This window comes from Mytilus californianus, unplaced genomic scaffold (assembly GCF_021869535.1).
Source record: "Mytilus californianus isolate M0D057914Y unplaced genomic scaffold, xbMytCali1.0.p SCAF_1, whole genome shotgun sequence".
In the NCBI taxonomy this organism is placed as follows: Eukaryota; Metazoa; Mollusca; class Bivalvia; order Mytilida; family Mytilidae; genus Mytilus; species Mytilus californianus.
In genome coordinates this window covers 97498399-97511398 of record NW_026262581.1, presented here as the reverse complement: position 1 = coordinate 97511398, position 13000 = coordinate 97498399, and the positions used below count along the sequence as shown (strand labels likewise).

The 13000-nt window shown below is 34.6% G+C and overlaps 1 protein-coding gene across 1 annotated transcript in view; it reads left to right on the top strand.

Annotated features, from left to right (window-relative positions):
* Positions 1–13000, top strand: part of LOC127738444 (uncharacterized) — a 144779-nt gene that overhangs the window by 55567 nt on the left and 76212 nt on the right. The window contains exons 31-37 of the mRNA XM_052249693.1: positions 329–669; positions 1413–1617; positions 2331–2514; positions 4289–4518; positions 6400–10409; positions 11305–11476; positions 12287–12520. Of these exons, the coding sequence (XP_052105653.1) occupies positions 329–669; positions 1413–1617; positions 2331–2514; positions 4289–4518; positions 6400–10409; positions 11305–11476; positions 12287–12520 (5376 nt within the window). The remainder of the gene's footprint in view (positions 1–328; positions 670–1412; positions 1618–2330; positions 2515–4288; positions 4519–6399; positions 10410–11304; positions 11477–12286; positions 12521–13000) is intronic.

Genomic DNA, 13000 nt, shown 5'->3' with positions numbered 1-13000 from the left:
CTCTATATCTTGAGAACCATTATGATTTCAAAAATTTATACTTGACATGTATATAAACCAACACCAGAGGGTGTGTCATAATTTATGTACAACTTCCTAGGTCAAAGGTGAAGGTCAAAAACTTTAGTTTCAGTTGACAACCCCATGTCCAATGATAAAGATACAAATTTTTTACCACACATTATTCACAGCGGGGCCCACAGAGATGGCTCCCATCTCAATGATATCTAGTTTTCTCACTTTAACTGCTGAATCTGAGACTCAAATTTATATGACCATTTTAATGTTTTTAAATAAACGATATGATATTATATGATAAATATTTTAGGAACACTCACCAATATCCAGACCCTGATAGTATCTTCAGGTCAAGAAGCCACATTTTCTAAAATTACCAGAACTGCTACATACAAAGATGGAGTATTGACAGCTCAGGAAGTCGGAGCCTACAGATTTGCTAGATTCATTATTAAAGACTATGCTAGGGTAACATTTGAAACAACAGGGAAAGTATTACAGCTAACCATATTAGAGTTACATTATGGTTCTACTCTGAAGGGAGAGAGAATATTACTTCAGAGTAATGAGATCTTATTACAGCCTGGTTCTACTATAGATCTATCTGGTGGGGGATATGCTGCTGAACAAGGTCCTGGTAAAGGATTACAGGTAAGGTGGTGTAATGGATTTGTGGAAGGTGAGGATGGTGTGAATGTGCGTACTCATTAGTAGTATATTATCAGTAATACAGAATAAATCACTTTATCAAATTTTAGTAGAATAAAGGATCTTGCTGAATGTTAATTTCTTTCTCAATAAATCCATTTTCATTAGTATTCCAACAAGATATTCCATACATTCGAGTTTTGTTTAAATCAACATGCAGAGAGAATAGACTGTATTTATATTAAGTTCTTGGATCAAAGGTAAAAAAAAGAGAGGATGGATCCTGTCATCAGTTAGATCAACTTGATGTTTTGGGTTAAGATCGAAACCTTATTGCTTTAAAACAGACCAAACAATTTGTTAATAACTAACTTGTAAATTGCATTATCAACAATTAAAAAGGATAGGAAATTGCTTTTCATTTTGTAGAAGGTCAAACGAAAGTTACGGTTCAAGACCTGAAATTGTCAATTTTAGAATAGATACTTTGGATTCATTTATTTTCGTGGGTACCAATTTTCGTGGATTGAGGAAAACTTGCATTTTTGTGGATATTTGATTTCGTGGTTTTGTCAAAGTCTGCATATATTCTTATAAAAAATATGTAATTCGTTGTACATTGGAATTTGTCGTTCCCAAGTAACCATGTAATCCATGAAAATTGGTATCCAACATATAATAATGAATCCACAGTAACACAAAATATCAACATTTGAAAACATAAATGTTTCATCAATTATTTTCAGATAAATGGTGAAGATTTAGCAACTGGAGCAGGATATGCCAGTCCTGGTGGCTCTCCATCAGAATCCAATACAGGTGGTGACATTTATAATTTGGCAAGAGTACCAGGTGAAGAAGGCAGTGGAGGAGGTAACTCTAACTCTGGAGTGGGAGGAGCTGGAGGAGGATATCTAAAGATTGAGACATTCTATGATCTCACTAATTATGGTATGTTAATAGAATGAAATGAGAAGATTGCTTAGGGGATATCAGAGGAAACTGTCATTGCAAACAAATTTACTATTATTCAAGATAACCTAAAGTATGACCTTTAGGTAATCCATAAAGCATAAATTTTATAGTGTGGGGTCTTAACTGCATTATTCATCTGGAAAACAGTTAAAAACACCAAAGTTTATATTGCACTTCCTAAAATATTTAGATAATAGAAACTTTCCAGTGGGCTTCACAAGAAAAAAAACCAGGACAAATGAGTCTTAAGTTGGACGACATGAACTAGCATAATACATTTCCTTCATTTTCTAAATTCAAAAACATAGAAATTTTAAATGTTTCAGGTTTGTGAAAGGCATCAATTTTCTAATATTCTCAATTTTGTTATTAAATTATTTCAGAAGAGTAGAAATTTGCTCACAGACTTCAGTAAATAAAAACACACAGCAAAGAATTTTAAGTTGAACAACATGAACTAGCATGAGGACATTGTAGTAATACAGTTCTAATTTTAGAAATTAAAGAAATTTTGTTATGGACAGGGCAATAGTTTGTTTATATGAAAATTATGAGCTGAAAAACAGTTTTTTAGTCAATAAATAGTTAGGCTGATGATAAAACTATTCAAATTTGTAATAAACAAAAAATGTATGAATTATAAAGGAATTGCTGACCACTCAGTTATAATTCAAAAATTTCATTTCCAGGTTTGATCAAAGTAGATGGTGCTAGTGCAACAGGAAGTGGTGCTGGAGGTGGCAGTGGTGGGACTATTGTGGCAAACTGTAGGAATCTTCTCGGTGATGGCACGATATCAGTGAATGGAGGTCAAGGATTGGGCAAGGGAGGAGGAGGTTCTGGTGGAAGAATGAAATTTGTTTTTACTCAAAGGTATACTATATAGCAATAGTTTATATGCAGTAAATTTATTGTTTATTGTTTGCAATGGTATATAATTACTGAGAACAAACAATATAAACAAACTCATCCACTTTAATTTTATTTTCAGAAGTCTTTGTTTTTGTCAAGCCTGCGACTTTTGTGGCAGAAAGCTCGACATAGGGATAGTGATCCAGCGGCAGCGGCGTTAGCTAACTTCTTAAAAGCTTTATATTTTAGAAGGTGGAAGATGTGGATGCTTCATACTTTGTATATGGATGCCTCATGTTACGAAGTTTCCGTCAGTCACATGTCCAATGTCCTTGACCTCATTTTCATGGTTCAGTGACTACTTGAAAAAAAAGTTAAGATTTTTTGTAATGTTAAATTCTCTCTTATTATAAGTTATAGGATAACTATATTTGGTATGTGCATACCTTGCAAGGTCCTCATGCCTGTCAGACAGTTTTCACTTGACCTCGACCTCATTTCATGGATCAGTGAACAAGGTTAAATTTTGGTGGTCAAGTCCATATCTCAGATACTATAAGCAATAGGTCTAGTATATTCGGTGTATGGAAGGACTGTAAGGTGTACATGTCCAACTGGCAGGTGTCATCTGACCTTGACCTCATTTTCATGGTTCAGTGGTTATAGTTAAGTTTTTGTGTTTTGGTCTGTTTTTCTTATACTGTATGCAATAGGTCTACTATATTTGGTGTATGGAATGATTGTAAGGTGTACATGTCTAGCTGGCAGGTGTCATCTGACCTTGACTTCATTTTCATGGTTCAGTGGTCAAAGTTAAGTTTTTGAGTTTTGGTCTTTTTTTCTATTACTATATGTAATAGTTCAACTATATTTGGTGTATGGAAATATTTTATGATCTATATGTCGTTCACACAGGTTTTATTTGACCTTGACCTCATTTTCAAGGTTCATTGCTCAGTGTTAAGTTTTTGTGTTTTGGTCTGTTTTTCTTATACTGTATGCAATAGGTCTACTATATTTGGTGTATGGAATGATTGTAAGGTGTACATGTCTAGCTGGCAGGTGTCATCTGACCTTGACCTCATTTTCATGGTTCAGTGGTCAAAGTTAAGTTTTTGAGTTTTGGTCTTTTTTTCTAATACTATATGCAATAGTTCAACTATATTTGGTGTATGGAAATATTTTATGATCTATATGTCAGTCAGGCAGGTTTTATTTGACCTTGACCTCATTTTCAAGGTTCATTGCTCAGTGTTAAGTTTTTGTGTTTTGGTCTGTTTTTCTTAAACTATATTTGTTGTATGGAAGAATTGTTAGCTGTACATGCCTGCCTAGCATGGTTCATCTGACCTTGACCTCATTTTCATGGTTCATTGGTCAATGTTTAGTTTACTTGGTTAATGTTAAGTTTATGTGACAGTTGTAATAAAGCTTTATATTTAGGACTATCAACATAATATCAATGATTAGTAAAGAAGGCGAGACATTTCAGCGTGTGCACTCTTGTTATATTTACTATTGTATTATACATTTGGAATATAAAAACTCATCAAAGATACCAGATATATAATTATGTATGCCAGATGCACATTTTGTCTACAAAAGACTCATTAGTAAAGTATGATGTTGAAGAGCATAGATGACCCAAAATTCTAGAAGGCAATCTATTCCTGGGGTAGAAAATCCTCAGTAAATTTATTTAAATAATGATATTGGAACACCATTATTAACATTTATTTATCTGGATAGTAAATGTTTCTTTGCTCGAATTTTCCAAAACATTTTGTTTTTATAGTTTTGACTTTGATGGAACAATAACAGCTTATGGAGGAGAAAATGATGATAATTTGAACACTGTCAAAGCTGGAGCTGGTACCATCTATATACAAGATGGGACAGGGAACAGTTTAATGAACAGATTGTGGATTATTGGGGACACAGAATCATCAGTACAGAAACAGACACACACACTCATCTCAGGAACAACATCAAATGACTTCTACTACAATGTTCTATCTCTCAAAGGTAGAAAACTCTCACTGACTGTTAATTTATGATAAATCACACAAACATTTTTGTCATAATATACAATTATGGCCCGTTGAAAAGATGAATATCCAAAATTGTCAACATGAGAAGGTTATTTCACTGAGGGCGCAGCCCGAAGTGAATTAACTTTTAAGGGTTGACAATTTTGGATATTCATCGCTTCTAAGGGGCCACAATTGTTTTATTATACCGAACTAACAGTGGAAGGGCATTTTGAATAATTGTAATAGCACTTACCCTTACTTGAGTCCGTAACAAACACAACAAAGTACTTTCAAAAATACATGTAATTTGTGTCTTAGAATTCTCGTATGTACAACAAAGGTAGAATCTTTTTGTAAAATATTGATGGCCCTAAAAAGGACCTTTATTAGAGATATCATCGGCACAAGATGCACGTCAAAAGCCTTATTTCCTCTTCTCTCGATCAATGGGCTTCCTGTAACTTGAACGTTGCCATTTTGTTTATTTACGTCTGTGACGTCATTTTCATGGGTACAAATCAACAAACTAAAAAGGTTATTCGCCGGTGAATAATAGGGTTATGGAACACTGGTGTAAATTTTTAAGGTTATTAATAGGGTTATTGAACGCTGGTGTAAATTTTTAAGGTTATTCGTTCTTTCTTGCAATTGAATGAAAATTAACTGAATTATTCCATGTCACATGATAACGTTTTACCCAATAGAATTGTTTGAAATATATGTAAGGTGTAATAACATCAGATAAGTTTAATAGTAAAATTTTGTACACATTTAGTACACATGTTGTGATAGTCAAATAGTGCATGGTGAATGGTGTCCCATGGACACATATTTTTATACAATTTTGGGGTCCTATATTGGTATCACGTCGTCGTCAGCGTCGTCCGAAGACATTTGGTTTCCGGAAAATAACTTTAGTAAATGTAGATAGAAATCTATGAAATTTAAACACAAGGTTTATAACCACAAAAGGAAGGTTGGGATTGATTTTGGGGGTTATAGTCCTAACAGTTTAGGAATTAGGGGCCAAAAAGGTGCCCAAACAGGCATTTTTCTAGTTTCCAGACAATAACTTGTGGAACGGTGTATGGATCTCTCTGAAATTGTACCACAAGTTTCCATACCACAAAGGGATGGTTAGGATTGGCTTTGGGGGGTTATGGCTCAAACCGTTTAGGAATTAGGGGCAAAAAAGGGGGAAAAACAAGGGTTTCCTGGTTAATGGACAATTAAAAAAAAATACAATGTTATGTTTAGATTACCTCCCTTACACTGCTTTTAATTTATGTATAAAGAAATGTTGTATTGTCTTGAGGTGATTAGCTGTCAATTTATTTTTAGAAGTTACTATTTAAAAATGCTGATTAAGGAATATTAATTTTAGCAATGGTTATGTATGTCATTTTCTATTTTAAGACTTTTATGATGTATTTAAATGGGTAATTATGGTTGCAAACTCCATTGGAAATTTGAATTGAGATTATGACCATATCGCAACAGCATAGTGTATTGCACAAAAGCAAAAAATTGAATATAAATTTGAATCATATAACCAATTCTAAGTTCTTTGACTACAGTTATTCTGTGTTAGAAACCTATTATGTGTCAAATATTTAATTACAATCCAAATTCAGACCTGTATCAAGCGCGAATATTGTGTCCATTTTTGCCCCAACTGTTCAGGGCTGGACCTCTGCTGTCGTATCCAGCTGCGCTCGGCGAAGCAATTTATTGTTGAATAAAAAAAGATAAAAACTTTTAAAGGATTCATTATAATTTTTTAAGAATACATTCTTAAAAATACATGTTAAATAGTATTGTCAAAACTTACTTTCAAAAAACCAGTCTCATTTGAACTGTTTTATTTTTTTAGGATATTCCTATGCAAACATAGAGGGAGCCACTACATTACTTAGAATCGATAACATCAATGGTGACAACACTGGAACAATGAATGTCCAAAATCAACAAATTTTGAAAGCTGAAGTTTTTGAAGGTGAACAGAGACATTTTATCACAAATATAAACATTGATCTTGCAGAGCAGGCCACATTACATGTCCCTCTAAACATGACTGTTAGTGGCTGTACTGTTACTCTGAAAGGAAGGGTCACTTTTAACAATCTAATTGTGGAAAATGGAGGTACTGTTATTCTAGAGCCTACTTCAATGACTGCAACATATTCAGCCGGTGTTTATGATGTCAGTACCTCAACACCAGGAGTGTACTCATTAGGTTACATTGGACTGAAATATGGATCCACTTTCTCACCGTCAGTTGGATTGCAATTGATAGCTGTTTCCATGGATATAAAGAGATACATTGTTCTACATTCTGACTTTGTTGACCTGAAAATTGCAACATTAACAATGGAACGTGGTGCTGAACTGAATGTTGTAGGTAAAGCATTAGAAATTGAGGCTCCATCATCAGCTCATGGTACCAATAACAATGGAGGATCATATGCGAGTGAGGGTGGAGTTGGTGACGGTTTCAGTTTATCTACTACTTCTACACCCTATGGATCCCTGTATGTTCCACTACTGAAAGGATCAAAAGGTGGCAATGGAGGACAGGGAGGTGGATATATCTCTATACAGACAGATACTTTTACCCTGGATGGTATCTTGAGGGCAAATGGTGATTCGTCTACCAGTGGTGGTGGTGGCAGTGGTGGCAGTATATATGTCTCATGTGCCACTATGTTGAAAGGATTTGGTCTAATGGAGAGTAATGGAGGAGACACAAGTAGTTCTTCAGCAGGAGGAGGAAGTGGTGGTAGAATTGCTGCCTATTCAGAGGAGGATCTCTATACTGGTATAGGAGCATATAGAGCTAAAGGTGGTGATTCGTCTGCAACAAATGGTAGAGGTGGTCCTGGTTCTATTTACACTAAAATTGGTAGTGGCAAGAATGAATTTGAAACTTTGACTGTAGATAATGAAAATGGTCAAACTATTCACTATTTAACACTGAATGAAAACAATACAGATATTGATTTTGATTTGCTTAATGTTGAAAATTATGCTAAGCTTCAAGTGACAGAAGATGGACAGCAAAGATTGCTTAATGTCAAGAATGTAAATGGGGATGGAACTGGTTTAATAAGAATGAGACAAAATCAAATTGGTACCTTGGAGAGGTTCTCTTTAGATGTACTTATCTCAAAATTAGAGATTAATCTTGAACTTCATAATGGTGGAGAATTCATCTTATCCGAGACCACAACAATCTTAGGAAAGGGCACAACTGCCTTGGATCTTGACGGAATAATGAGAGGAGCTGTAAACTTGATTGTTGGAACAAAGAGACACATGAGAATGGGCTCCAATGCTTGGATCATACCACTGAAAGCCACAGAATTATCAAGCCAGGCAAGAGTATCATTTGGACTCTTACAACTTGACCCTGGTAGCTCATTGGACTTTGATGAGAATACTGGAGCAGAAATGTTAGTAGGAACACTTAATGCAAAATTCAAGTCTAGCATAACAGCAGATTATTTTAATATCTCCTGTTCAAATATCAATATTGAGCTAGAAGCAAAACTATCTGCAGCCAGTGAAGATAGGATAGGCTCAGAAAATATTGACATTCTAAGTGGAAAAGCTAATGGAACATATGGTGGTGCAGGCCATGGTGGAGTTGGTGGTGGATCAAAAACTATTGCTGGTGATTCTTATGGGTCCATTTACCACCCAAAAGATGCAGGAAGTCGACCACATTCAACTGGTGGTAGAGGAGGAGGTAAAATCTACCTGAAAGCAGGTTTGTCTGTCATCAATGATGGTGAGATCTCAGTCAATGGCAGCAGTTCATCTCTTGGTGGCGGAAGTGGAGGTAGTATTTGGATAGAGACCTATTACATTGAAGGATATGGTGTCTTCTCCACTGTTGGAGGGAGTGGAAGTGGATCATATGGAGCAGGATCAGCTGGAAGGATATCTATTGATTCTAAACAGGTGATAGAATATGAAGGAGAATACTATGTATTCGGCGGAGCAGGGTCAACTGATGAACTTGCTGCTGGGGGTGGAACCGTTTATTTAGAGGACATTAGAAAAGGTGTTGCATACAGAAGATTGATGTTAGACAACCTTGACAGATCCATTGAAAAGTACTCCACAATAGATGAACAGACACAGACAGAGTTTTACTTTGATGAAGTTCATATTATGAGGAAGGCATCTTTACAAGTTAGAGACAAAGGAATAGATATATTTATGGACATAAGACAGTTATTTGGTGATAGAAGTGGTCTGTTACATCTTCATGATAATCAACGTTATATTGTGGAATATGAACAAGGCATAAGACAAGCACTGACCTCTGGTGTCAACTTCATAGTGGACGATGGAGGAGAAATTATTATACCAGCTATTTCTTATATTTACGGCAAAGGTGTTCACATGACTGGTTACACGGAATCTAGATCTGTACAAATATATGGGAGATTTACAGGTGTGGCTAACTTAGCTTTAGGATTTGAAACTCTAATTTACATTGGTCAGAATGGTCATACAGCCATGTTAGGAGATGGAACATATTCGGACAAAGGAAAGACTTATTTGTACAAAGATGATAATGGACAAACAACATTTGGTTCTGTTGACCTTAGAGCATTTTCCACAATACAATATGCTCCAGATAAACCAATGCTCAGTAATATTGGCAAAATAGACTGTAGATACAAGTCTACTATTTCAGCTGAAAGTATCTACCTAAATACCAGTACATTCAACATTGAAGCTGGTTCTAAAGTGACAACTTCAGCCACAGACAGATCATTGGATACAATTGATGAGTCGCAAGGGTCTGGTATCAGTGTAAGTACCTCTGTGGTTGCCACTGGGGGAGGACATGCCAGTGAAGGAGGTGCTCTCTATGACCAAGCGAGCTATATTTCCATCCGTGAAGGAGGCAGTTATTATGGCAGTATGTATACTCCTGACTTGAGAGGAAGTAGAGGAGGTAGCAGTGTCAATTCTGATGGTGGTAAAGGAGGTGGTATTGTTGACCTCAATGTAGCCAAGCACCTGCTAGTAGATGGAGAGGTATCTGCTGATGGTTCTGATGGTGCAACTTTAGGAGGTGGAGGAAGTGGAGGTAGTATTTATGTTAAATCACACAACCTAGAGGGACATGGTGTTATTGGCATTAATGGAGGTGATGGTGCTTCAGGAGGTGCAGGAGGTAGGATTGGTCTTCATCTAGACACAGAGATCTATTACCATGGAAGTTACAACAATCTTGGTGGCAGTGGGACAAATGGATACTTATCTGATGGAGGTCCAGGATCTGTTTATATAAAGGATACTAGAAATGGAAGGGATTACGAACAGCTTCACTTAGACAACAACAAACGCACGTGGGATCATTACTTCATTCTGGACGAGCCTGGTAAAACAACATATTACTTTGATGAGGTTCACCTATTCAATAATGTAACATTACAACTGAAAGAAGATGGTATGAATAGGACCCTGACAACTACTAAAGTGCAAGGAGATAAGAGTGCTAGAATTCATCTCAAACAGAACCATATCGCTTACATAGAGGAATTCCAGAATCTAACTAAAGAACCAATCAATTTATGGATTGAAGATGGAGGTGTGGCATTCCTGTCTCCATTGGTCTATATGTTGGGACAGGGAGAAATTGCCTTCAAATGGTTTGGTGAGATGATAGGAGTGAGACACTTGAGGATTGTTCCTGGTAGAAAAATAAGCATTGGACCAATGGCAAGGACAAGCTTTATAGATAATGGAGAATATGCACGAGGAAAAGCTGGGTGGTTTAAGTTTGCCAGTTTGGAAGAAGGTGCTGAAGCCATTATGGAACTGCCACCTCCAATGGAGCTCAAACTTTCTGTGGGATTCTTGGTAGGTAAACTTATGTAGATCTACAATCTGGCAATAATGACATGCTCAAATATGTCAGTGAAATGTTACATATAAATAAAAGTGTTGGATAAATGTCAATAGGAGGACAAAGAAAAAATGAAAGTTTCAGAGAAAATATTGTTAGGAAATGGTCAGTTGTGATTATGATATGATGTTTTGGGAAAACATTCTAAGCTTTCCTCAGTTATAATTTAATAACTTCCATTTGTGGGAGAAAAGTTTTTTTCAACCATTCAAATTTGTTCGTCCAAGTTAACTAATATTTTTTTTTATAGAGGAGGAACACTACAAAAATGTTCTTAAAGCAAAATCACCAAAATATGTTCACATTTTTATATTTAATTTTAGAGTTTGCTAAATGTAGGTATGAATCCTTTAAGTTATACCATTACATGTAATGTCATTCAGACAAAACTAACCAACTAGTATTTGTAAAATTGATAACTTTCTTTTTTAAAGAAAGTAATCTTTAACTAAAATTTCCTCTTTCTACAAGCTTTGAAAACTATTGTAGTCTAAACTATTTCAGTATTTGCAATACATATAATTAAGTATCCAGTTTCATAAAATCATACTGTAAAAGCATAAATTTTCATTTGTGTTTTAATTTTTCTTATTTCATGAATAGACATTATCCTCAACCAATATTAACATATAAAAGAAAACTACTTTTAAATTGGATATTGTAAAAGTTGGTGCCATGAATTGAATTTAAGAAACAAAAGCTCAAAATTTCCCCCAAGAAAATTAATGTTTTCCAGTAGTTTTGAACTAAATTTTTTAAATCTCATTAATTTAAGGTTTCCTGTGATTACTTCCCTTTGCCACAAATTTATTTCCTTCTCATGATAAGAAATGATTTGTTTATTACTAGGATATCAAATACAGTGCATTGTTTAAAGCTGATGCATTCTTAATAGAGGCTACAGATTTTTACCTGGAACCATTAGCAAGTTTCCGGTGCATAGCCACTGCACCATCAGGAGGCGTTGGTCAACCGACTGTCATTTCTGCAGGGGCAGGGTATGCAGCATTGGGTGGAGGGTGTAAGTACATTTTCACTAAAATCAAAATAAATTACTTTTTTGGTTGAATGTTATTTATTTTAAATGGCAGATATGGATATGGAATATATAAATATGTCTTTCAAACCAAGTTTGTCTATCTTTAATTAATTTTGAAAGCAAGACTCCTCTTGCACATTTGGATTCGATCAAATCTGCACACAAAGGTAATGTATCGTATGATGTTTATTAAAGATTTGATAGTGAAATGGCACATAAAGATGTGAGTATGTTTTAATGTAGGTCAAATCCGGATTTTAAATTCTTGTTTTAGCTTCAAACAACAAAGAAGTATTTTATACTTTAAAAGCCTCTTTAAAAATTTTTGTAAAAACATTTATACTAATGTCAGTATACTGCATCAAATTTCATATCTTATGGAATCTATTTCACCCACATATTTTTGAAGCATGGTTTTTGACACTTCTCTACTTCATTAATCTTTAAAAAAAACATGAAAAAGGAAAAAAGAAAAAGTGTCAATCTTTGTAAGATATGACAAGTCTGCTAAGATCCTTTATGTTGAAAGTTTGTCATACTTGTTCCACTTTTCAGAATTTAAAGCAACTTATGGTATTTTCATTATTCATTCATTAAAAGAAAAATAATATTACACCATTGGTTGAATATTGGGTTTTAGGGACATTGTCAACCAGCTGCATTTTTTATTTTGAAATATTACCCAGAATGCTTCATTTTCTGAAATATTGAGTAAAAAAAATGTTTCACAGAGTAATTAATTTTCTGTCAAGGTAAGATTTAATATTTGAATGTTGCTTGTCTTTTTAAAAGCTCCAGGAAATTCCAATAATGGTGGGGCATCGTATGGATCTCTGTATAAACCAAATGACTCAGGAAGTCAAGGGGCAAATGGTACTAGTGGTGTGGTTGGTGGCAGAGGTGGTGGCAAGGCCAAAATAACAGTGGGAGCTATAATGATCACCGATGGCATGATTGAAGCTGATGGCGGAGATGGTTCAAACTTGAGTGGAGGAGGAAGTGGTGGCTCCATCTGGATTATTGCTGGTAATTTATTTATATCTCTTAAAGTTAAAGCATTTAGAAAAATTCATTTATTTTTGAGTTACAGTATTTTTAATATTTAATATATAAGTTTAGGGAAACATTTGCATACATTTAACTTTACTTCTATAAGGCAGTATGGGAGTATAAACAAAAAATGACCGGATTTGTATTATGCTTTGCCAAAATGTAGTTTATATGGTGCTATTTTCAAAAAAAAATAAAAAAATGATAGGTTACACTGCTTGTTTTTAAGCTATAAGTTAAAAAAAATGAAACATTTTGTAAGGATTATACAGGAAAATGCATTACTATGTAAATAGAAAAAAAAACTAAATGACAAAATTTTGAAATAGAATTTAGAAGATAGCTCTAATAAAATTATTTCAGAAAATTAAAAAGAAAAATGGGTAACAAGTCTTATTTTTTTAATACAGAAAAGATTATCTCCCTCTTTATAAGGCTAAGTTTAAAAACTTTAGA